We start from the raw sequence: 23508 nt of genomic DNA, 5'->3' as shown, positions 1-23508 counted from the left end.
AGACCAAAGAGTTTACAAAGGGAAAAAAGGAGATAAAAAAAAGTATAATTTATATTTTTTTATTTTAAATATATAAATTTTCACGTTCGAATCAAGAATAAAATTAGTATAAAACTCTTCCATTAAAGTTTACCTAAAAATTAGTTTCACACCACTAATCAACTATTTATTGGAAATATAATCTGTACTTTAAGTTGTCTAACATTGATGCACTTTCAAATGTTAAAATATGAAAATTGTTGATAAATTTAAATTTTTTAAAATTTAAAATTTTTATATATTATCATTATTATATTTGGAAAGCACAAAGATGATGAGTTTATGTCACACCTTACTCCTCCATAAGGCACGACATGATCCTATAGTATACCTAATGAATCACCGAACTTCGTCTATCGATAATTCATTAAATACACTACAAGGGATTTTAAACCAATTTTCATTCCTTTTAAAGTGGTGAGCAATTTTGGTAGGTATTAAAAACATTTATTTGGAGTTTAACCACATATTAAATATTTAAGCAATTTTAAGTTTTCGCAAATTTTATAAAAAATTTGGCAGAGTGCCGTCTATAATTAAAAAAAAAATCAGTTCTTCAAAACCTGTGAAAATATTCTCAATAATTTCATATTTCAATCCCAACCTCTAATAAAATCTCAATTCAACACAATCCAACCAAATTTCAACTCAAAATTCACGACTCAAAATATTTTCAAAATAATTTAATAAACTCAATAACATTACATTGAATTTAATTTACATACACAAGCCTTAATATACAGAAAAAAAAAATCTAAAAAATAATATTATTACAGATTTAAGTGTACAATTGCTCATTTACTACATAGATGCATATGAAAAATATCATATTTACATCAAACTAAATTACATGGGTATAAAAATAATACCCGTACAAAAACTTCAGTGAGATCCTTGTCAACTTAGCAGCTCACTCTGTTGCTTTTTTTTTTCCTTTATCTGCGACAGCAAATAAAGCTATCGCTGAGTATTGTTTACTCAATGGTGCACAATAAAAATTTAAAGATGTAAAAAATAAAATATTCACCGATAAACAGTAATTCAAAGCCTTTCACAATCACATTTTACAAATTTCAAATCACGTTTATAATATTATTTTGTCAAATAATTTATAAAGCATAATGTTGCCAATCCATACACAACTTAGGTCATGACACAAAATTTCCAATCAATGCCGTATTGTACACCACGACAAAGCAATTTCAACCCCACTAATCGAAATCAATGAGGGAGGTTGATCTCAACCTCAACTGGCAAGCCAGAGAGGGAGGAAAATAGTCTATCTCAACCCCATAAATGGAGGAGGAATACAATGATACTGTCATGCTAAGTGTGAATCCAAAACCAAATAAAAATCAAGTTATTCAAACATTTCATTCAAACATTAAGCAAATTTTCATTTCGAATTTCAATTCACAATTAGGCAACATAATATTTCTCGAAACCCATAATTAATACAAATACTTCACAATGCACATCTAACAAGTTTTCAAGTAAAAAACAATAAATCAAAATTTATTGTGCACAAACCTGTACTGAGTCGCCTCTAGGCCTTGACTCACTTGTCCTTATCATTCTCAATATCTTTTTCAACTGAAACACAGTTCTATTGTTTCAGTATCAAGTCACATAATTAATCCAATAAATAATTTAATGCCTACTTAATTGCACCTCTAAAATTGCTAAAAATAGAATTCTTTAGACTTTGCATTTTAGGATTACTATTCATAGCACTATTTAAGTCAAAATGTTGACTTTTTCATGCTTAATATGTATGTGAATTCCAATTACACCCACATACCACATTTTGAGTGTCAAATTTATTGGCATTAATTGCCATTTCAATTTCTAAGCCTCCTAAGAAAAATTATAAATTTTCAGTTTTGGATCACTGTTTTCTACTGTTCCATTAGTCTGGTTATAGTGGGAATTTGGCCAACTTTCCTTCATCAAAGTTATTCCTTATTGTCTTAGCTTTAATTTTCTTTTTGAATCACTCCATTTGGAGTTTTTTTAGCTCAAGTTATGTTAATTTCAAGGTGGCTGACCGGATTGATTTTAACCCAGAATTCTGGGTACCAATTCTGTTCTGACAGTTTTAGTGTGCCAACTGTAGCTCACTTTTTCGATGGGTTATGGTCAGAATTTGGATTTATGTTCTTCATAAAAGTTGTAGTGCTATATCTCAGCTTTCCATCGGTATAAAATTCAGGTCATTTGGACCTTAATACACCAAGTTATGGCCATATGAACAAATACTATTCATTTGGTCTGTACAGTGGCAGTGTGCCTAATCCGAGTTTGATCTAATTTTTCACTAACTTAAAGTCATTTTCAGGGTAGGGTTTCTACACAAAAATTGTGGCATTATGCATCTCATTTCATATTCAATTGGCCTCACACCAATTGAAGTAGCAGAATTGCAGTTTTGATCCTTTAAGTGGACTAAGGTCTGGCTATCTAGAATTGGACCCCCTACCAATCTGAATTCAATGTCACTCCTCACCATTCAAACACATTCTAATTGGCCCCAATTAACCAAATTGAGTCTCAGTTAGGTCAATTTGTCTCAATTTCAAGAATCCTCAAAATTTTTCCCAATTTTCAATGGCCAAGAACCCTAATTTCTCTAAATTGCACAATTAATGCAATTAATCTCAATTTCAAGAATCCCCAAATTTTTTTCCCAATTTTCAATGGCCAAGAACCCTAATTTCTCTAAATTACACAATTAATGCAATTAATGTGTATAATCACTCCTATACACTTAATTGAGCTTAAATATACTCTTAATTCCATCAAAATCCCTCAAACCCTAACATTTCTCAAGCCGGCCGAATTCTCTCTCGATCCCTAACATGTTGTTTTTGTTTCATTTTTCTCAATTCTGAGTTAATTCAAGCAGATGTGCATGAATATAAAGAGAAATTAAAGAATTGATGACTAACCTTTTTGTGTGGCTTTTCTCTCTTCCCAAATTCCACTTATTTCCTCTTCTTTTTGTTGTCAATAGGTGAATCAAGGTTCAAGGACAAGGTTTACTTAAACAACCTTTGGGAAATTATGGCTAGATTAAGGTTTTGTGAAGATTTGGTATGGTTGTTAATGGTGGAAGTGAAATGAAAAAAGAGAGATGAGAGAGGAGTCGCCGGCCAAGTTGAGGAAGAAAGGTAAATTTTATTTCCTTTTTTCCTAATTGGTCAATTAATATGTCATTATCTCAATTTTTTCATAATTAGAATTTAAAAGCTTTATTATGTCATGGTGATGTCATAAAAAGAATTAGAAATTAGAATTTTCTTTTCTTTTCTTTTCCTTTCTTTTTTCATACTTCTTCAATTTAAATCTATATTTTGAAATTTTAATTTTTTACATTTTATTGGACAATTAGGCCAAGAGTCACCTCTAAGGGTGAATTGACCAATTTGCCCCTCACAGGTTTGATCCGGTTTACCAATAATTCAGTATTTTTTTCGAAACCCTAATCTAATTATTTGACTTACTTCTCAACTCTTTTCTATAATTTTTTCATTTCCACTAGCTTCACAATAATCTTTAGGACTGCATTGTCACAATGTCCCACACGAATTTAGGGTTACAATTAATCTCGCAGTCACTTCCTAGTACGGTCACTCATCACTGTGACCCTTAGCTTATCTAACCTTTATGCTTTATTTTTCTTATCGATATTTAACCTTTTGGTAATCACTATGAATTTTTATTCAGGGCTTTTCTATATGACTTAAACATGGTTCTAATCCTTTTAATTATCCGGACCGACACTGGTCACCGGAACAGTGAAATACACAAGACTATGCATGTAGGGGTGTTACAGTTTAACTTTTACCAAGGCCAAACTTTACCAAAACACCATTAAGTTATGATACCCACTTTATATTTAAAACTTTTTTTTAAGGTTGGGTACTGATTTAGCTACTAAATATATATATATATATATATACTTTACCCAATAACTCAGATTTTTAGATAATTTATGAACTAAATTGTATTAATGGTTTGACCACATTGTTCAGCCAAAAGATAGTTCAGTCACATATCGTTTGGTCATATATTGTTGGGCCACACATTGTTCAGCCACAAATAGTTCGACTATAAAATAGTTCGACCACACATTGTTCAGCCAAAAGATAGTTCGACTCTATATTGTTTGGCCATAATAGTTTGACCACATAGGATTCGACCACACATTATTTGGCCACAAATGGTTCGGCAAAAAAATAATTCGACCAATCATTGTTCGGCCACATATTGTTCGGCCAGAAGATAGTTCGACCACATATAATTCGGCCACAAATGGTTTAGCTAGAAGATAGATTGGCCACATATTGTTCGGCACACATGGTTCAACCAGAAGATGGTTCGACCTCATTATTCGGCCACTTATAGTTTGGTCAAAGATAGTTTGGCCACACATTTTTTAGCCAAACAAATTGCTCATCCAGATAGATGACTCATTAACCACATTGTCTATCCATATAGATGGTTCATTGGCCACATTGCTCATCTAGATAGATGACTTTCAGCCACATTGCTCATTTAGACAGCATCAGCCATATTGCTCATTTAGATAAATGACTCATCTGCCACATTGCTCATCCAAATAAATGGCTTATCTAGACATATTGCTTCTCGAGATACATAACTCATCCAAAATGGAAAGAATCTTGGACAAAAATGAAAATCCCTATCCTTATGGAATTCTCAATCTTACTTTTAATAGAATGTCATCTATTTAGGATCCAACCATTTGAGGCTTATAAAAAGACATGACATCTCCTATTGTTAGGTATGTCATCATTTCCAATAAGTTTTATACACTATTCTCATATAAGCTTTAATTTGAGTGTTTAAGGATCCTAATCGAAATTATTTCAATGAACCTCTGATCTATTTATTATTTGTTTTGTAGTTCCCTACTTGCAAAAAACTATCGTAGACCGCATCAAGTACCTTTCCCATTGATTTTATAAATAATAATAATAAAAATAAAAACACAAAAAACATATGAAACATTAATATGTTTTATTTACATCAAAGTCAAAAACAGATTTTGAGGCTAACTAGTTTTTTTTTTAAATCTTTGAAATCATTACTTTTTCAAAGTTTATTGATAAAAGAATAAAACATTATAATTGATCACTAAAAACCAATTTTTTTATATAATAATAATAATAATAATAATAATAATAATAATAATAATAATATTATTATTATTATTATTATTATTATTATTATTAAAAATATACTTATTATTATTTTAAAAATATGAAACTTATTGTCAATATAATAAAATCACATTTTAATTTACAAAAACATGACATATATTAAGAGGATTTTTTTAACTTATAAGTTTTAAAAATAAGTTTATATGTTTGTTTATAATAATTAAATTTTAATTTATAAATTAAAAAAATTATTTAAAAAGAGCAACTTTTAATTTTAATACTCATCGATTGATTTATTCAAATATTTTATTATATTACTCTCATTTCATTTTTTAAATTTCATAATATACTTAATTTAATATTATTTTTAATATTTAATAATAAATACATTTATAAGTTTATCAAATATATTATTTATTTGTTCGTTATAAATATTTTAATTAAATATATAATTTATTTTAAATTTTAAATAATTATAAATTTATATTACCTTAGGAGCGAAGTTTCAAAACACGTAAGCGGAGGTAAAAAATTTGGCTAGATAAATTAGCCAGGGGGTGAGGAGCGAAAACAACAATAAAACACGTGGAAAAACACGTCTGAATGATGTGTGAAATAATTTTCTATTTCATCCGCCCACATTATTTATGTTAAATGCTTTCACAATTTCCACGTTTCTATTGTTGGACAATCCAAAAGCTTTTTTTTTTTTCATAAAATTCTATTTATTTTATATATAAATTTTAATCAATCACATTAATCAAAATAAATAAAGACTTATTACCATTATTTTCGTGTGTGCGGGCCCAATTTATGCTTATTATATCCATCTCTGTGCTTCTCTCAGTGCTTCACAAGTATCCACTCATTTTCTTCTCTCTTCTCTTCTGCTTCTTTCCTCTGCTTAGTTAGCCATGCTGACAAAATTCAAGAATCCCTTTGAAATGCTTGGAGGTTTCTCTCAGGATTCCAAATCAACTTGTGCAACTTTAAACAAGGGATTAATGGCTGTTGGGTTGCAAACCCTTGTCCAGATATCATCATCAGAAGCAAAATCCAAAACCAATGTTGTTTTAAAATCTGCAATGAAAAAAGTGAAACGCCTTCCAGATGTTTCTGCCACCACCATCGAATCTTGCTACCTCAAATCTTGTTTCTTATGCAATAAGAACTTGAGCCTAGACAAAGACATCTACATGTATAGGTAATTCTTGCTTTCTATTGATTTCACCATTAATTCTTGCTTCCTATTATCTTTCAATTTCTTTTCCCTTTCAAATCTGTTGATGATATTAATCTTTATCACCAAGAAAAGAAAAGTAAAACTTCATGGATGACTTGAGAATCTCAATCAACGAATCTTGAAACAATATTTGATGATATGAACTCGTTAATTTAGTTTAGTCCTTTGATGGGATATTGATAGAGATGATTTGGCTTTGAATAAACAGGGGTGATCAAGGCTTTTGTAGCATAGAATGCAGAAACAGGCAGATTGTTTTGGATGAAATGAAAGAACTAGAAACATCTACAAGGCAAATGAGAAAATCTTATATGCACTGTAGCGCTGCAGGGCGGCATGAGACTCGCCAACTACTAGAGAATCTTCGCCGGAGACATAAGCAAGCTCCTCATCAGAAGCACTGGGCAATCGTTTCATAGTTAAAACAGTCTTTTCTTTGCTTATTTTCCTTTCCTTTTTTTGCCCTTTTCCTCTTGTACTGAACCAAAGGGGTATTCAAAGAGATACAGTAAAGCGCAGAGAAAATAACATGGTGGAGATATTTATATTTTTTACGTTAATTAGTTGGCCATTTCTATATATAACAACAGATAAAAAGATGATATCTAAAGCAATATTTCAACGTTTTCCTTCCAATTCCAAAGATGAGCTTTAAATCTGATTCTTTCCCATCATTTTCTTTCTCGTCTGTTACAATAAAAGCAATGATAGAATGAACTGTCTTAGCTATACACAAGTGAACTTCTTTAACAGGCTACCCTTTAGATATTTTGCTCTTGCTTTATCCCAATTTTTTCTTTAAACGCTATAGCCTAATTTTGATGGTCCTGTACATAGAAGAGTGCAGACATATTGATGTATATTGTCAAGAATTGACCATGGTAGTCTTTCACAGACTCAATTTGTTATGAATGCAAGATACACAAAAACCTAATAGAATTGACTCAAATTAATGAATTCTATTTGAAAGGTTTTGAGTTTGAGTTCCAATTGTATGTAAATGAATAAAAAAAAATATTGATTTTTTAATTTATAAACAGAGGTCTAAAAGATTATATCTTTTTCCTCTACATCCATCAAAGCGGCGCTCTCGGATTTGAAGCTGATTTATGTCCCTGGATTTCAGAAGATGAAAAAAGTTAAGTTTTCTGGACCAAATTCGAGACCTCTCTGAAAGTAACTCTGCTACCACCAAGTTAAAACTCATTGGTTTTGCAGAGGTACGTTTTATAAAATATATGTTCAAGTACCATGTTTCATAATTTCTATTGCACTGGAGCTACACAGGCAAGGCAGCTGATAGATGTGAGTTCTTATACAAATCTGCAAGTGTTGGAAATATATCCTTCTTTCAGAAGGAGAAGATACAGAGATATTAGCTCCATGTTTTATATGCTACAAGTATGGTCTTGCAATGTTTTGAACTAGAGCATATTAAAATTTCATTTCCCCAGCTTGAGAAGTTAACTTTGTCTGGTCAGTATATGGTCCCTTCTACATTCATTCAACTATGCTATTGCTAGCAATACAATCCCTTCCATGGATCTTTCAAGTTTGCAAGAAGTTGTGCTGCAATTATCCCCTCCTCCAAGGCCTCACTACTTCTGATTTCCTCAAATTGAGATAATTTCTTTAATGTTTCATTCAAGATAAACCTGCAAATTTCCACTGAAATGCAGAAAGGAATATATATTGAAGCCCTGGTCAATGGTTTCTTGGGCGCTTGCCAACCAGAAATGTTGAGTTTGATTCAGATTGGAAATCCAGTAATAAATTCATGCAGTTTTGTGCATGTTAAAGTAATAATAATAAAACAAAAGTGCTTTCAATAATGTTTGCTCTGCCAATCTTATATAATTAATTTGCATTGCTAGCAGGCTCTTTATCAATGTACATAATTCAGATGGAAATTAATTAATGCCGCTGCTGCAAGTATCAAATCACTTCACAAGTGTTAGGGATGATGAGGTGTACATTACTTCTTTTAAGAACAATTTTTTATAATAGTTTTATTAATTATTTCAAATTATTTATAAACAAATTTAAAATTTATCTTGAAAATAATTATTAAACATATATTCAATATCATACTTATATATATATATACATATAGATGCAATTATAAGAACATAAAAAATTGAAGATATTCAAAGTACAAGAACAGTTCGGACTTGTAATAAGTATCCCATGCTACATCCAAGACAACTAGGCCCCCTAATTAAGAAGAGACCTAGAGCCAATTAAAGCAGTAAAAAAATCAATATTACTCATTACATATAGAAGTCTCCATTCCAAGAATTAAAGAAACCCATTATTCAAACCAGCATCATAAGTAACAATAGAATTATTCCAAACCCCATTATGATTAATGAACTGGTTAATAATACTAGACTCACCCGCAGCATTATGGGCAGCCATCCCCTCAATCCTTGTCATTACATTCTTTTTCAACTCTTCCAGAGATTCCCTATAACTTTCAAGCTCTTCCTTCTCCATGTTATCGATCGGTAGATCCCACCAAAATTCACCCTTGTTCATGTTGCTATTTTTGCTTATCATCGTAAAAGCTCTTTTCATCTCTTCCAACCGGCTAAGAGATTTCTTGTAATCTCGCTCTTGCAAAGTCGTCTGAGTCACACCACTGCCATTGCTGCCGATTTCCAGTATGCAAGATTTCTCTTCCTTTTCAGCAAGATATCGATCAAGAACCTTTTCGACATTCGGGTTGCCGCAAGAAAACACTTTCCCATGTTCGGAGAAAAGAATCACAGCTACATCCGCCCCACATAAGGTAGATAACTCAGTGGCTTTCTTGAAAATCCCATTTTTACGTTTGGAAAACGTAACATAGCGACTGTTTTCTTTCTCCACTTTCTTGATCTCAATCTTTTGGCGGCCTCTGCTTTTCTTGATCGGCCGTTGGTCGGTTGTTCCATCCATAGCAGTCAAGATTGTGCAAGAAACGGGACAGCTTTTTGGTCCAAGGCGTTTTGAATGTGTACTACTATTTATAGACGGAAGAACTGAAGAAAGGTTTTCTATAGTTGGAGTCTTTGGATATACGCCACGTCTCAAATATTGGAGATCAACGGTCATGGTTGCACACTGCAATTTAGCTGACTGTTGCAGAATATCCGGTGATAATATATAATTTTTATTTTTTTTAATTTAATATATTAATTATAATCTAAATTTTATTTTTTACCTTATTTTGATAAATTATTATTATTATTAAATTAATTTTTATTTAAAATTTTAAAATTTTCTCTTACTAAATTTAATTTAAATAATTTTTTATTTGATTTTAATAGTGCATTTTTTAATTAATTTTTGGTGTATTTAATTAAAAATAATTTATTTAATTCTTTTTTATATATAAATTAATAATAGTTTTTATTGTTATTTTCCTTAAAATATAGTAAAATTACTTTATTCACATAAACACTTTAAATTTTATTGATCTAACTGGTCAGAATATTTAGGTCACACCGATCAATTTTAATATAATGTTTTAGAATTATTATTTTTTTTTTTCAAAAAATTTCTTTTTTTTTATTGAAAAATTAAAAAAAGTGATTTTTTAGAAGATTTTTTAAAATATTGTTTTTCATAAGTTTTTTTAGAAATATTGTTTCTTTAAATATTTTTTAGAAAAATTTTTCTTGGAATTTTTTGAGAAATTTTTCTATAAAAATAAAATAATTGGGAAAATTTTAAGCCGATATTTTTTGAACAAATAATTTTTCTCTTAAAAAAAATATCCTTAGTTAATGATTAAAATTATTTTGTGGGAAAAATAACATAATATAATATAATTTATTAATAAATATAATATATAAATACATAATATTTAATTTATTAAATATAGTTAATAAATAATTATTAGTATTCTACATAATTACAATTATGATAATGGACGACAATTAATATTAGGATTTTAATTAGACTATAAATTAATTAAGATTTTATAAGTTTATAAATAAATTGCTACTTGTAATGTTATATAGTAAGTTTTTAAGAGAGTTTAACCTACTTTATATATAGATAAATAGATTAAGGTCGATTAAATTATATAATTATTTTAAAATATCAAATTTTTTATATCTTTTTAATATATTAAATAAATATAATATATTCAATTACCGTCTTTATTTAATAGTATTAGTGTTATTCTAACACTAATATTAACAATAAAAAAGCATTAAGGTAATGAAAAAAAAATTATATATATGTGCAATATAAAATTACAGGTATATAAATAAATATATATTAATATATTGTAACTTATTTAATCATAATTGCAACTTATTATGGCATTAAAAATAAATTGTCACTTGTAATGTCACATGGGAAGTTTTTTTTTTCAAATGTCATATGACAATATTTTAAAAGAGTTTAGCCTACTTTATATATATATATATATATAAATTAGCGTTCCACACAGAATTTATCCTTCAATTACCTGGTAATTAACGCCCAAAACACTTAATTAACCAACAATTAACCCCTTAATGTAGATTATATAACAATCATAATCCAATCTCCCAAAAAATCTTTGCTAAAAATGAGATTTTATTAGAAAATTTTACATATAAAATAAAGGTATAATTTTTTATCTATCACAAATTTAAGATACAATATGTATTTGAGATTTATATATTAAATAAATAAATTCTATATATTTATATTTTAAATTTATGAAAGAAAATTTATATTTTTATTTATTCATAAAATAGAAAATATATATTTTTAAAATTTAAAAGAGAATTATATTAAGAGTTAGAAAGATAAAATCAAGGGGTAAGATATTATGTGTGATTCTTTTGACTTTATAGAGATATATGTGATTGATAATCTCTTCTCATTGATGAATTAGATTTTGAATCTATTTTATTTATTGATAGTCATATTGAAGGAGCAAAAATAATTAATAGAGATAAATTTTCTTGATGACTATTAATAATTATTTTGTTAATTTTATTGTGAATTAGATCAAGTAATTAATTTTAATATTATTTTTAAATACTTTAATAAACATTATATTGATATCATTTTGGAGCTAATTTTGAGAAATACACAATCAATGTATAAGAGTAAGATTTTTTCTGCATAAATTCTATTTATTATAAATCCAAGACATAAGGTATACATTTTGAATTTATGATTCATCGAGTTTATATAAGAATTTCCCTCCAGAGAAACTCTCTTTGTTGAGCTTTGTTTCCATCGTCTCATCAGCTTCTAACTCTTCAGCAACTTATTTATACAGTTGAAGCTCCTCCAAGCCCATCTCATCTATGGTGTTTATTTGTCCCACTAGTTGTTGTCTCGTCCACATTTTCAATATCTCCGAGCACTAATTTATGCGGCCACCAATTATTTTAAGGTTTTTCAACAAGACTTATTCCCGGTTCTTGTCCATCTCATTAACAGTATGATCTTTCTTTGCAAGAAAGGGATCAAGAAACCTTTTCCACATTCAGAAGGCCATGAGAGCACACTGCTCGTTAGAAGAAATCATTGTGGCAATTTCGGTGCCAGAGCACGCAGAATGCTCCGGTGCCTCCTCCAGAAGTTCGCTCCTTCACTTCGAATACGTGATGATGCCTTTCTTTTGCTTGGTTTGTTGTTTTTTGCTTCTTGCATACACAGCAATTGAGGTTGAACAATAGACAATGTGCAGATGGTCTTGTTTGGCAGGGTTCGGAGATTTATAATTGAGTTTTACATGCATTGGTTCCTCAGATGTTTTGCCATGCAAGTGTTATTAGTATGTATTAATTTATCTTAAATTGATTAATTGGGTTGGTCAGCTCCTTTATCTACCCCAAGAAAAAAAAAATGGCAGCAACTGATCAGCTGCATATGGACCTTATCTCCAGCCCAATTGGAGAACTCTGCCTGTTAGATTTGACCCAAAAAGGAGCAAGAATTCTAATGAAGCCTCTGTGCTATTGAAATTGAATGAATTTGGCAGGAATTAACTCAGGCCTGTAAGCCCATTCATGATAGTACCCCAACCAGAAAATTGGATTCAGTCTAGTGCTGAAAATTGAATTGCTTACTGCCAGTACTGGCATCAATTCAATACTGTCTTCAGACCACAAAAAATGCTGATTTTGCTGTCTACCAACAAACAATTGGACCCATTTGAGTAAATAGCTTTTCCAAATTTTAGTCAATTTGTTCTTGTACTATAATTCAACTCATTCTATTAGTGTTAAGTTCATGATTACAAACCCTTGTAGGCAACCTTAATCATTTAGCATTTCATTATAATGCTTGTTAATTAAAGGTGGATCATAGTCTACATTATTAAAAATTATAAGATTGTCTCAGGCCAGAAAATGAGGACAACTTTAGTATTAGCTATGTGTGCACTCTCTTTCATAGATAATCAAATTCCATTCCTTTCATAATAATCCTTCGTGTTTAACAAAAGATGGTAAAGATTAGAGGACAATAATTGAGTTAAGAGAGTCAATAAGATGGAAGATGCAAGAACCTTCTAAGAAAACTCACTTTTATTTTCTCAATGCCATTTCAATTCTAATAATCTTCAACATGACCATAAAATATGGAAAAAAATGTTTTCTAAAACACAGGCATGAAAGATTTTTTTTGTTTTTATTTAGTTATATAGTGTTTCATGTTCAGATTGAGAATGGTATTTAGATAAAACTCTCTAAATAATAATTATTTTAGGATTCTAATTCTTAATTTTATAGGTAAAATTTGTTTGAAAATCAGATAGGCATAAAAGGTTTTACGTTGATTCAAAATATCAAATTAATCCAAGCTCACACAGATGTCCAATCCTCTCAATTTATTCTTTAGTATAGTACTAAAGCATGTGAACTGTTCCAAACCCCACTCTCCTTCCTTTTAGTCCTTGCCTTCTTCTGTTCCTTTTGTTTTTTCTTTCTCAACTTTGCAATTCAATGACTCATGGGGTCCCTTGTCCCTCTTTTTTACTGTTTCCTATTGTTTTATTTCTCTTATTTTTAACGTTTAATCTCATCTTTTAATTTATTTTAGAGGGAAGTTTAGTGAATTTGTATAACAATTTGCATTAAGAGTATTACACTAAATTAACGAGTGTCAAGTATTTAAAATACTTCTTTATAGAGTTTTATCTTCAAATTTTCCTATTAAAAAAAAAAATATGTAAAAGCAATATCTATCTTCCCTTTCCCTTTCCTCTGAAATTCAAAGATTTAGACAAAACTTCTCAAGGCAAAGTTTGTCCCCACCATTCCAATCTTTGGTTGAGATTTGATTTGAAGAACATGAGATTGAATAAGAAAGAAAAAAGCATTTTACCACTACTTTTCAAGATTTAAAAAAAAAAAAATCATGGCATAGTGGTATGTTTTAGTTTGTGCACCAAGGAGGAAGGGCCCACCCTCAATTTTCTCCTTCCAAAGTGGCGATCATGCCTCAAGATTATAGACAACTTTCCTTGCCATGCTTGTACCACCTCCCTTGTTCACTTGCATAAATATATACAAGTGAGGTGATCATCTCTCTATCAATTAGTATATAGATTGCTTAATTAATTATGGCTTCTACTAATTATTGTATGCACGCTCTTATGGTTTTAATTAAGAAATGGAAATTTTAATTATAGATTAAGTAATAAGCCAAGTAACCAATTATGGGTATCTCAAACTTTGGTTTATTTTAATTCATATGTTCATTAATGATAATCACACACACACACTCAATCTTCAACTAAGTGAACAAAATAACTATTATTTTCCCTAAGTTGGATAAAATGGACTTAATTAGTATTGTTTTTAACGGTTTCTCTCATTAAATTAAAGATTTAAAATGAGTTAATGAGATCACGGGATAAAATCCCAAATTGCAATATGGTTGACACCTTAGCATTTTCAATCTTTTGCTAAAGTCCAAAGATTTAAAAAGAGCCAAAAAAAAAAATATATATGAAAGACAATTAGTAGATATTGTTGTTGGATATTTGCCTTTTTGGACTCTCACCAACATTGCTTTTTATTTCTTTTTTTTAATGAATTTTAAAATAATTTTTAAGATTATAATTTTAATTAAAATTAATTATAAAAAAATTAAAAATAAAAATTTGCCATGGAGAAAAATAAATAATTCTCTTTTGTTTAACAGAATGAAGGCCCACACTTTTACGGTGTGGCTGCATAAAAACATATGTATTTGTGTTCTGATAGGATCCCCACCCACGTGGCCTCTTGGCACATTAGTTAGAGTGAGTATTCGGTTCAAATTGAATTGAATCAAACTGAATTGAATTAAATTTTAGAAATCAAATCGTAAATTTTAGAAATCGAACCCAATTGAAATAGATGAAAAATTAAATCAAATCGAATCGCTCTATTTCGGTTCGATTCGGTTTAAACCGATTGGTTTGATTTTTTATTGATTTTTTAATTTAGACTTGATTTTCAAGTTATTTGGTCTAATTTTAACTTTAGTTTGAACCTGATAATCATTAATCAATAAAATTAAACAATTAATATATATAAAATTAAATATAATTCATAAATTTTTCATAAAAATAAATCAATTTAAAAATAAATTCAGTTTGATTTAGTTTGATTTGACTATATAAATTACTATTCAGTTCGGTTTGATTCAATTTAATTAATTTTTTTCTTTAAAATTGAATCGAACTGAAATAATCGAAATTTTTATAATATAAAATTAAATCGATTCGATTTAATTTTAAAACTAAATTAATTAAACTAAATTAACTCGATTCGATTCGATTTTTTAATTTGAACCGAATTCTGTTATATCTAACATTGGTCAAAGTTTCTTTTGTACTTATCATGTGTGTACGAGTCAGACTGGGAATATTAATAACCCGCACAAGATTTTGACACGCGTCAACATCTGGCATCAAGAATTCAAGATTAAAGAATATAATACGCTGAGGCTCATATTTTTCAAATTAAAAAAAAAAAGGAAACACAGGAAATAAAATGTAGCTACCAATACAGAGACAAAGGTGAATGTCACGTGTGAACTGTCTACACGTGGGAAGAAGAGAGATGAAAAAAAAAAAAAAGAAAAATTCCAAAATTGGTAGATTCTCGGGGACGTGACTGTGTTACTCGATGCATTGTTTTGTTTGGTTAAGTAGTTTGGCTAAGTTCGTCGTTTTGCTCTTTTTTTTGTCGTTTGGTTTTCAGAATGTGATGTGCATAGAACTATATAAGTTGGGTCATGCATATAGTTTATGTGGCTGCTGCCTATTATCTTTTATTTAATTGAAATTTAATAAGTTGGGATAATAACTATAGATTGTATATTATATAATTTATGTAATTTTTTATTATAAAAATAATAAATTTTAAAAATAAACATATATGGTAACAAAATCCAAAATTCCAACTAGTACTAAATGCAGATAGTACAGCACACACACATTAGAGTATAGTCCTCACCACACAAGCGCGAATTCCCCACTCCCCCCTCTTTTATTTTAAAGCTGCTCTGCTTAGTGACAAAGCTCACTAGCCCATACTCTTCTTCTTCTTCTTCAATGGCTACTCTTTTTCTCCTCTTCTTTCTTTCCTTTCTTTCTTTTTCTTCGTCTTCTTCTACGAATGACCTGCCTAGAACCTTCATTGTTAAAGTTCAATATGATGCCAAGCCTGCCATTTTCACTCTCCACAAGCACTGGTACGACTCTTTCCTTTACTCCCTCTCCTCTGAAACGACGTCGTCCTCTTCTCCTCCTGCTGAGTCCCGCGTTATCCACGCTTACGACACTGTTTTCCATGGTTTTTCTGCCAAGCTCTCTCCCACTGAGGCGCTTAATCTCCAAACTCTCCCCCATGTCATTGCCGTTATCCCCGAACGTGTCAGGCATGTGCAAACCACGCGCTCTCCTGAGTTTCTTGGCCTGAAGACCACTGACAGTGCTGGGTTGCTTAAAGAATCAGACTTTGGTTCGGATCTCGTCATCGGGGTTATCGACACCGGAATCTGGCCCGAGCGGCAAAGCTTCAACGACAGGGATTTGGGTCCTGTCCCAGCGAAATGGAAAGGAATGTGTGTCAGTGGTAAAGACTTTAGTCGAGCTTCTTGTAACAGAAAGCTTATCGGAGCTCGATTCTTTTGCAACGGCTACGAGGCCACCAATGGCAAGATGAACGAGTCGACGGAGTACCGATCTCCGCGGGACTCCGATGGCCACGGAACCCACACCGCTTCCATAGCCGCCGGCCGTTACGTGTTCCCAGCTTCGACTCTCGGCTACGCCAAGGGTGTTGCTGCGGGTATGGCACCGAAAGCTCGGCTTGCCGCTTACAAAGTATGCTGGAATGCTGGATGTTACGACTCCGACATTCTCGCGGCCTTCGATGCTGCTGTAAATGATGGGGTCGATGTTATTTCGCTGAGTGTCGGCGGCGTTGTAGTTCCCTATTATTTGGATGCAATTGCTATCGGTTCTTTTGGAGCTGCAAATCGCGGGGTCTTTGTCTCTGCCTCTGCTGGTAATGGCGGCCCTGGTGGGCTTACAGTCACCAATGTTGCTCCCTGGGTTGCCACCGTTGGTGCTGGAACTATTGACAGGGATTTCCCAGCTGATGTAAAGCTTGGAAATGAAAAGGTGATTCGTGGTGTGAGTGTTTATGGTGGGCCAGGTTTGGCTCCAGGGAAAATGTATCCTGTCATTTATGCCGGTAGTGAAGGTACTGGAGATGGTTACTCTAGTTCTTTATGTTTGGACGGTTCTCTAGATCCCAAACTAGTTAAAGGCAAAATTGTGTTGTGTGATAGAGGGATCAATTCCAGAGCTGCTAAAGGTGATGTTGTGAAGAAAGCAGGAGGTGTAGGAATGATCTTAGCTAATGGGGTTTTTGATGGTGAGGGTTTGGTTGCTGATTGCCATGTGTTGCCTGCTACTGCTGTGGGTGCATCTGCTGGTGACGAGATTAGAAGTTATATTTCTGTGGCTTCTAAATCAAACTCACCACCTACTGCTACTATCGTTTTTAAGGGTACTAGACTCGGTGTTAGGCCTGCACCAGTTGTGGCTTCATTTTCAGCTAGAGGTCCTAATCCAGAGTCTCCTGAAATTTTGAAGCCTGATGTTATTGCTCCTGGTTTGAACATTCTTGCTGCTTGGCCTGATAAAGTTGGGCCATCCGGTGTTCCTAATGATAACAGAAGAACTGAGTTCAACATTCTTTCTGGTACTTCTATGGCTTGTCCGCATGTTTCTGGATTAGCCGCCTTGTTAAAGGCTGCGCACCCAGATTGGAGTCCAGCAGCAATAAAATCAGCTTTGATGACAACTGCTTATACAGTTGATAATCGCGGAGAAACAATGCTTGATGAATCCACAGGAAATACTTCAACTGTGATGGATTTTGGTGCTGGTCATGTTCATCCACAAAAGGCTATAGATCCTGGGTTAATCTATGATATATCAACATTCGATTATGTGGATTTTCTATGCAATTCAAATTATACAATTAACAACATTCAAGTTGTGACTAGGAAGACTGCAGATTGCAGTGGAGCGAAAAGGGCAGGCCATGCAGGGAACTTGAATTACCCTTCAATGTCTGCTGTGTTTCAACAATATGGGAAGCATAAGATGTCTACTCATTTTATTAGGACAGTGACTAATGTTGGGGATCCAAATTCTGTGTACAAAGTTACAATTAAGCCACCTAGTAGGACTTTAGTGACTGTGCAGCCAGAGAAGCTTGTGTTTAGAAGGGTGGGGCAGAAATTTAGCTTCCTAGTTAGAGTGGAAACTATGGCAGTGAAGCTCTCACCTGGGGGCTCAAGCCTGAAGAGTGGTTCTATAGTTTGGTCAGATGGGAAGCACACTGTCACTAGCCCTATAGTTGTGACATTGCAGCAACCTCTTTAGTTTGGTTTTAGGAATTTTGCTATATTTGCTATTATAGGTTTTTATATATCATCTCTTTATGTATAAAGGTAATGTATGAAGCGTTTTCTATATCAGAAAGCGAGTGGAGTTGGATTTGGTATGTCAGAGTGAATTAATGTATAATTTTCCTGGCAAAAAGAGGTGAGAACATGCCTGTAGAAAACGTTTTTGTGTTGACTAAGATGCCCAATCATAATGAAAGGACCTCACTTTTCCTTTTGGAAGCCTTGCGATAGAACCTTCAACTAATTCTAATTTTCTGTCGAGTGCAAGTGGGAAGGATTTAGCATCAATTATGATTGTTTATTGTTAAATATGTATGTAATTTCCTAGTCAATGTGTCCAAATGTAATAAGCTAAACGACTTAATAACAAAGGTATCATAATAATGACAATAAATCATGTGGGGGCTGTTTTTCTAGAAGCTATAAGCGCATCATGTGTGCTGCTTTCGATCAGAGAGATGCATATCAAGGTAAACCTAAACTATTGCAGAAAATCCATCTTCAGGATTCTTTGTTATATGATTATATTGCTAGATATTACTATAACTCATCCTGATTAAATCCATATTAGAGTTTCATCATTGCTTATATTGCCAATAAACATCACAAAGAGTCTCAGATGGGGACTGTCTCCCTATTAATGGAACATAATCAATATCTCAACTCTCTTTAACAATGCAGTCATCTTTTGTTGATGAAAGCTACTCATTTAAAATTTTTGCTTTACAACTAATGGACCATCACAGCATGGGTTTTAGCTGGCATTTCTGGTTCTTGCTGGTTCATCAATCCTAGCAGACAGGCCTGGTTATTATTTTCTCACAACAGGATGCTTTAGCCTTCATTTGGCTTTGACAGGGACTTGAAACAAGAGATCTCACAGCCTGGAGAAATGGCATTTGGGTTGTTATAAATATCCACGGCCACTGTTATTTCCATTTCTGTACTACCTGCCAAATTAGTGCTACTGTGCTAGCCATTGCTGTCTTGTGAATCCAAGGGGTGGGTTTTGATGTGACCATCTCTGAATTTGCGTGCTATAGTCCATAGGCCAGAAGCCAAGAACTAGTGGCACGGCAATGACATGAGCAAAAGCAGGCCTCTTGGGTTACACAAGCAACTGGAAGCCCAAGGACTATCTTAACATAGTTTGAAGTTTTAACAAAGCACAATCATGTTTGAGGCCTACTAGGAAGAACCCATTTTTAATGGGTTGTTCACTATTTACCTCTGGTAATCCATGCCCACAGCCACAACTCAATCAAACGAAAGAACCATGTTCAGCATACCCAGATAAATTCATGGCATAGCTTGATTAAGATTAGTAATTAGAGCTTAATCAATTTGATTAACATAAGCCACGTTAATTCTTAGGTCTATCAGATTGGGTACTATCACTTTCATCAGTAGCTGTTACCTTTGACCTCATCGTAGTATATGCCAAATCAAAAATGACACAGGCCATTCATGATTCATTTCCTCGTGACATGATCTCTCAATCTTGTGAGGAGATTCTTGATGGTACTAGATTGGAATTCAGAGCACCAGGCTAAGACTTTTGTCTTATTTTGATTTTAATTACTTAATTTGAATTTATAATCTCACTGTATAATAATAATCTTTCCATGTCTAACAACTTCATAATTAGCATAAATTGTAATTAATTTGAGGTTTACGAATATGATTCTTGAAGGTGGTGAAACAGAACATGTCAAGTAAGTAGGCAAAGTTGTTTGTTCTTGTGCAAAAAGATTAGAGAGGCTGTCTCTTTCGTATATTAATCATGTGATTATCCCTAAGTTTCTATTTTTAATAATAATAATAATAATAATATCAGAGTGCCCCTTTAATTTGGGCTGGACACAACATTTACATACTTCAAATTTATAATATTAAAATCACAGACTACGAGATTTCGACTTTAAATTTGAATAGAATTAAATATATTAGAAAATTTAAAAATTAACTTCAATTATTTAATTAAATATATAGTAAGAAAAATAAATTGATTAATAATAAAATATCTCTTGGTATAAAAAGTTATATTATTGTCCATTTCTTTTTAAAAATTTTTCCATTTATTGAAATTGTAGTAATAATAATGCAAATTTGCTAATGGATTGTAACATTTGATATGATAATGGTGTTACTATTATCATCATATTTCATACATCAAATTGATGATAAGGTTTTCAACATCACCCCTTATCTCCAAATCAAATTGTTGTTGTTAACAATGATGGAATGACCCCACAAAAATCAAAGCTCATTTATATAAAATATGTATTTTAATGAAGCCAATGATAAATTTAAATAGTTATCTTTGAATATTATGAATTATAATAAAATTGTGTCTCAATTTAAAAATATAATATAAAATTTTTAAAATTTTAAAATTTTACATAATAAAATATTTTTGATTCTTAATAATCAATTTATAAGTAATACATTAACAGAAACAATTTAAAATAGTAATAATGTGAATGATTTTTTTTAAAGACAATTTCTCTAATCAGCTATTATAAATCTAATATTTCGTTATTTCATAATGCTGAAATTCTTTCATAATTAATCTGTAAAGAAAATCATAATTAATTTTATCATTATTACATAAAGAAGAAAAAATTATTTATGTTATTATTATTTTAAATTATATATACTGACTATTAAAGATTAAAATAATTTTATTTTATTAAATTTTAAAATTCATAAAATTTTATGTTATATTTTTAAATTTAAAAATAATTCTATTACAACGCTTAAAATTTATAAACTACTCTTAAAATTTAACCATGAAGCAAATGTAATTAGATTACATAAATGTAATTATTGCCTCGTAATTTTTTAAATGTATTTATCAAATCAATGTAATTAATATTAAATTGAATATTTATAATAAAATTTATGTAAAATTAATATATATATCAAATTACCATTGGGAAACGGTTTTTTTTTATAATTTTTTTAATCCAAGTGGACAAAATAAGAAATGACAATTCTCCTATAAAAGATAAGATCAATGAAGAGATGCTTGGACGTAATGGGGTCTATGGTGCCTAATATTAAAATAACAAGCAAGTTGGTTGATGGTGCATCCTCCACTCCATCATCTCTCTAGAAAACAAAAAGAGCAACTCAAATTATACTTTATTCTGTTCATAAACTTCTTTCAATATTACGTTTATAAATAAAGGTTTTAAAAAAAAATTCATATTTTAATATATTTCTATATATAAATGTAATAAATTTTAAGTGTGAACAAATATATTTTTATTTTACTTTGTATTAAAATACTTAATTAATAAATTAAGAAGTTAAAATTTAATTTATATAATTTTTATTTAAGAGGTTCTAATTTTATTTTAATATATTATATAATAAAATTTACTTAAAAAAAAGCGCGTTTTTATGTGCATTTACGCATTAGCCCTTGTCCTAAAAAGGCCATCAAAAAATGGAATGGGACCAAACACCTATCATTCATGGCATGGGTCCCATTATCTTTCTTTCTTTTTTTTTTATACATTGGGCCCCATTATTTTCTTAAATAGCTAAAACTATCACTTTCTTTTTGTCGTTTCTTCTATTCCTAATTTACGCCATACTGTTTCCGGTGCATGAACCTTCTTCAGAAGTTGGCTCAATCACATGAATGACGTGCCCTGTAATTATTAGATCAATTTAATTATTAAAATAAAAGAGAGAGAAATTAGAAAGTAATTTATTATTTTATTATAATATATTATTTTTAATTAATTAAAAATTTTCATGACAAGTATAGCATCAAATTAATAAAAATAAATAATAATAATTATTTTTTTAAAATATTATAAAAAATTTATATTATTTAAATTAAAAATTATAAAATTTTATATTATAAATTAAAATTTACGTTACTTACTATTATATATTTTAAATTAAAATATCATATTTATTATATATTCTAAATTGAGGTACCGTGTTTGTAATTTGCATCATTGGTTTATGTGTTTATGGTAAATTTACAATAAAATCCTCTAAGAAGAGAAGAGTCGAAAAAGAGGATGAAAAGGAGAGCAATAACAGGGAATGTAGAGAATTTTGACCAATGGAAATAAGGGTAATATGGTATTTTCATAGCAGACCAATGACATAAATTTTCAAATTGAGACCAATGACTATTTAAAATATAATGAAAAATTAGATTTTTTTAATATAATTATCAAAATTTAGAGACAAAGTAAAACGATTGAAATTCGAAGAGGAAAGAAATTAATTTCAGACCGGTTTAGACCGTGATTCTCTTATTGAATTTCGGGTCCGGTCTAAACCGGGCAGTTGCCCGGATATGGCTTTTTTATTACCTTCCCACCTGAACTTTTGGGCAAATTTACATTGGAACACTCCAAATCATCATCGGATTTTGCTATTCCCAGGTTACCCTTTTTCGTACATCAGCCAACTATAATATTGTCTTTATATATATATATATATATCTTACAAATTATTATAAAATTAAAAGCTGAAAACTCATCTTTTAAAATTTAAAATGAATAATTAAAAAAATAAATTATAAATTGAGTGAAAATTAAAAAAATAATTAAAAAAACAAAGTGCACTTTCTTTAGAGGAAAATTAAAAAAAAAAAAAAGAGTGTGAGACTAAACTAAGTGTAGCATTCAAATAGTTGGTAGAGAAAAGAGAAAGTTTGAAGTGGAATTGTATTAAGACTTTTCCTACTTTAACAATGTATTTATGTGACTCATATTTTTATAATTGAAAAATATATTAGTTAAATATTATTAAAAATTAATTTAAAGATAAATTTAATATAATCTTTAAAAATATAACATAATAAAATATATTTTAATTATTTTAATATATATTTATAAATTATTTGGTTATTGAAACTATATATATGTGAAACTCTTAAGTTTTTTTTTTATCGAAAATAAATACACACATAAAGTTGTATTTGACACAAAGGTCAATTAAATATATAAAAAAAATATTGTGAGTCTTTCTTTTTATGGATTTCTTTAGTCAAAGTAATGTTCAATTTGAAAAATTAATTAATTTAATATAAAAATAAATGTAATGCTACAAGCAAAAATAACAAAATTCAAATGAAAATTATTAATT

The 23508-nt window shown here is 30.4% G+C and overlaps 3 protein-coding genes across 3 annotated transcripts; 2 read left to right on the top strand and 1 right to left on the bottom strand.

Moving 5' to 3' along the window:
* The first annotated feature begins 6025 nt into the window (after positions 1-6025).
* Positions 6026-7028, top strand: LOC110634594 (FCS-Like Zinc finger 17). Its single transcript, XM_021783663.2, has 2 exons — positions 6026-6429; positions 6677-7028. The coding sequence occupies exons 1-2, from the start codon at positions 6140-6142 to the stop codon at positions 6885-6887; spliced, it is 501 nt and encodes a 166-aa protein (XP_021639355.2). The 5' UTR covers positions 6026-6139; the 3' UTR covers positions 6888-7028.
* Positions 7029-8587: 1559 nt separating this feature from the next.
* Positions 8588-9630, bottom strand: LOC110634593 (agamous-like MADS-box protein AGL61). The gene has a single exon (XM_021783662.2). The coding sequence runs from the start codon at positions 9562-9564 to the stop codon at positions 8767-8769; it is 798 nt and encodes a 265-aa protein (XP_021639354.1). The 5' UTR covers positions 9565-9630; the 3' UTR covers positions 8588-8766.
* Positions 9631-15902: 6272 nt separating this feature from the next.
* Positions 15903-18601, top strand: LOC110634665 (subtilisin-like protease SBT1.5). Its single transcript, XM_021783755.2, has one exon. It carries the CDS (start codon positions 16013-16015, stop codon positions 18359-18361), a length of 2349 nt encoding a protein of 782 aa, XP_021639447.2. The 5' UTR covers positions 15903-16012; the 3' UTR covers positions 18362-18601.
* The last annotated feature ends 4907 nt before the right edge of the window (positions 18602-23508 follow it).

This window comes from Hevea brasiliensis, chromosome 6 (assembly GCF_030052815.1).
Source record: "Hevea brasiliensis isolate MT/VB/25A 57/8 chromosome 6, ASM3005281v1, whole genome shotgun sequence".
In the NCBI taxonomy this organism is placed as follows: Eukaryota; Viridiplantae; Streptophyta; class Magnoliopsida; order Malpighiales; family Euphorbiaceae; genus Hevea; species Hevea brasiliensis.
Note: the sequence above shows the minus strand (reverse complement) of the source record. Positions and strands in the feature narration are given on the sequence as shown.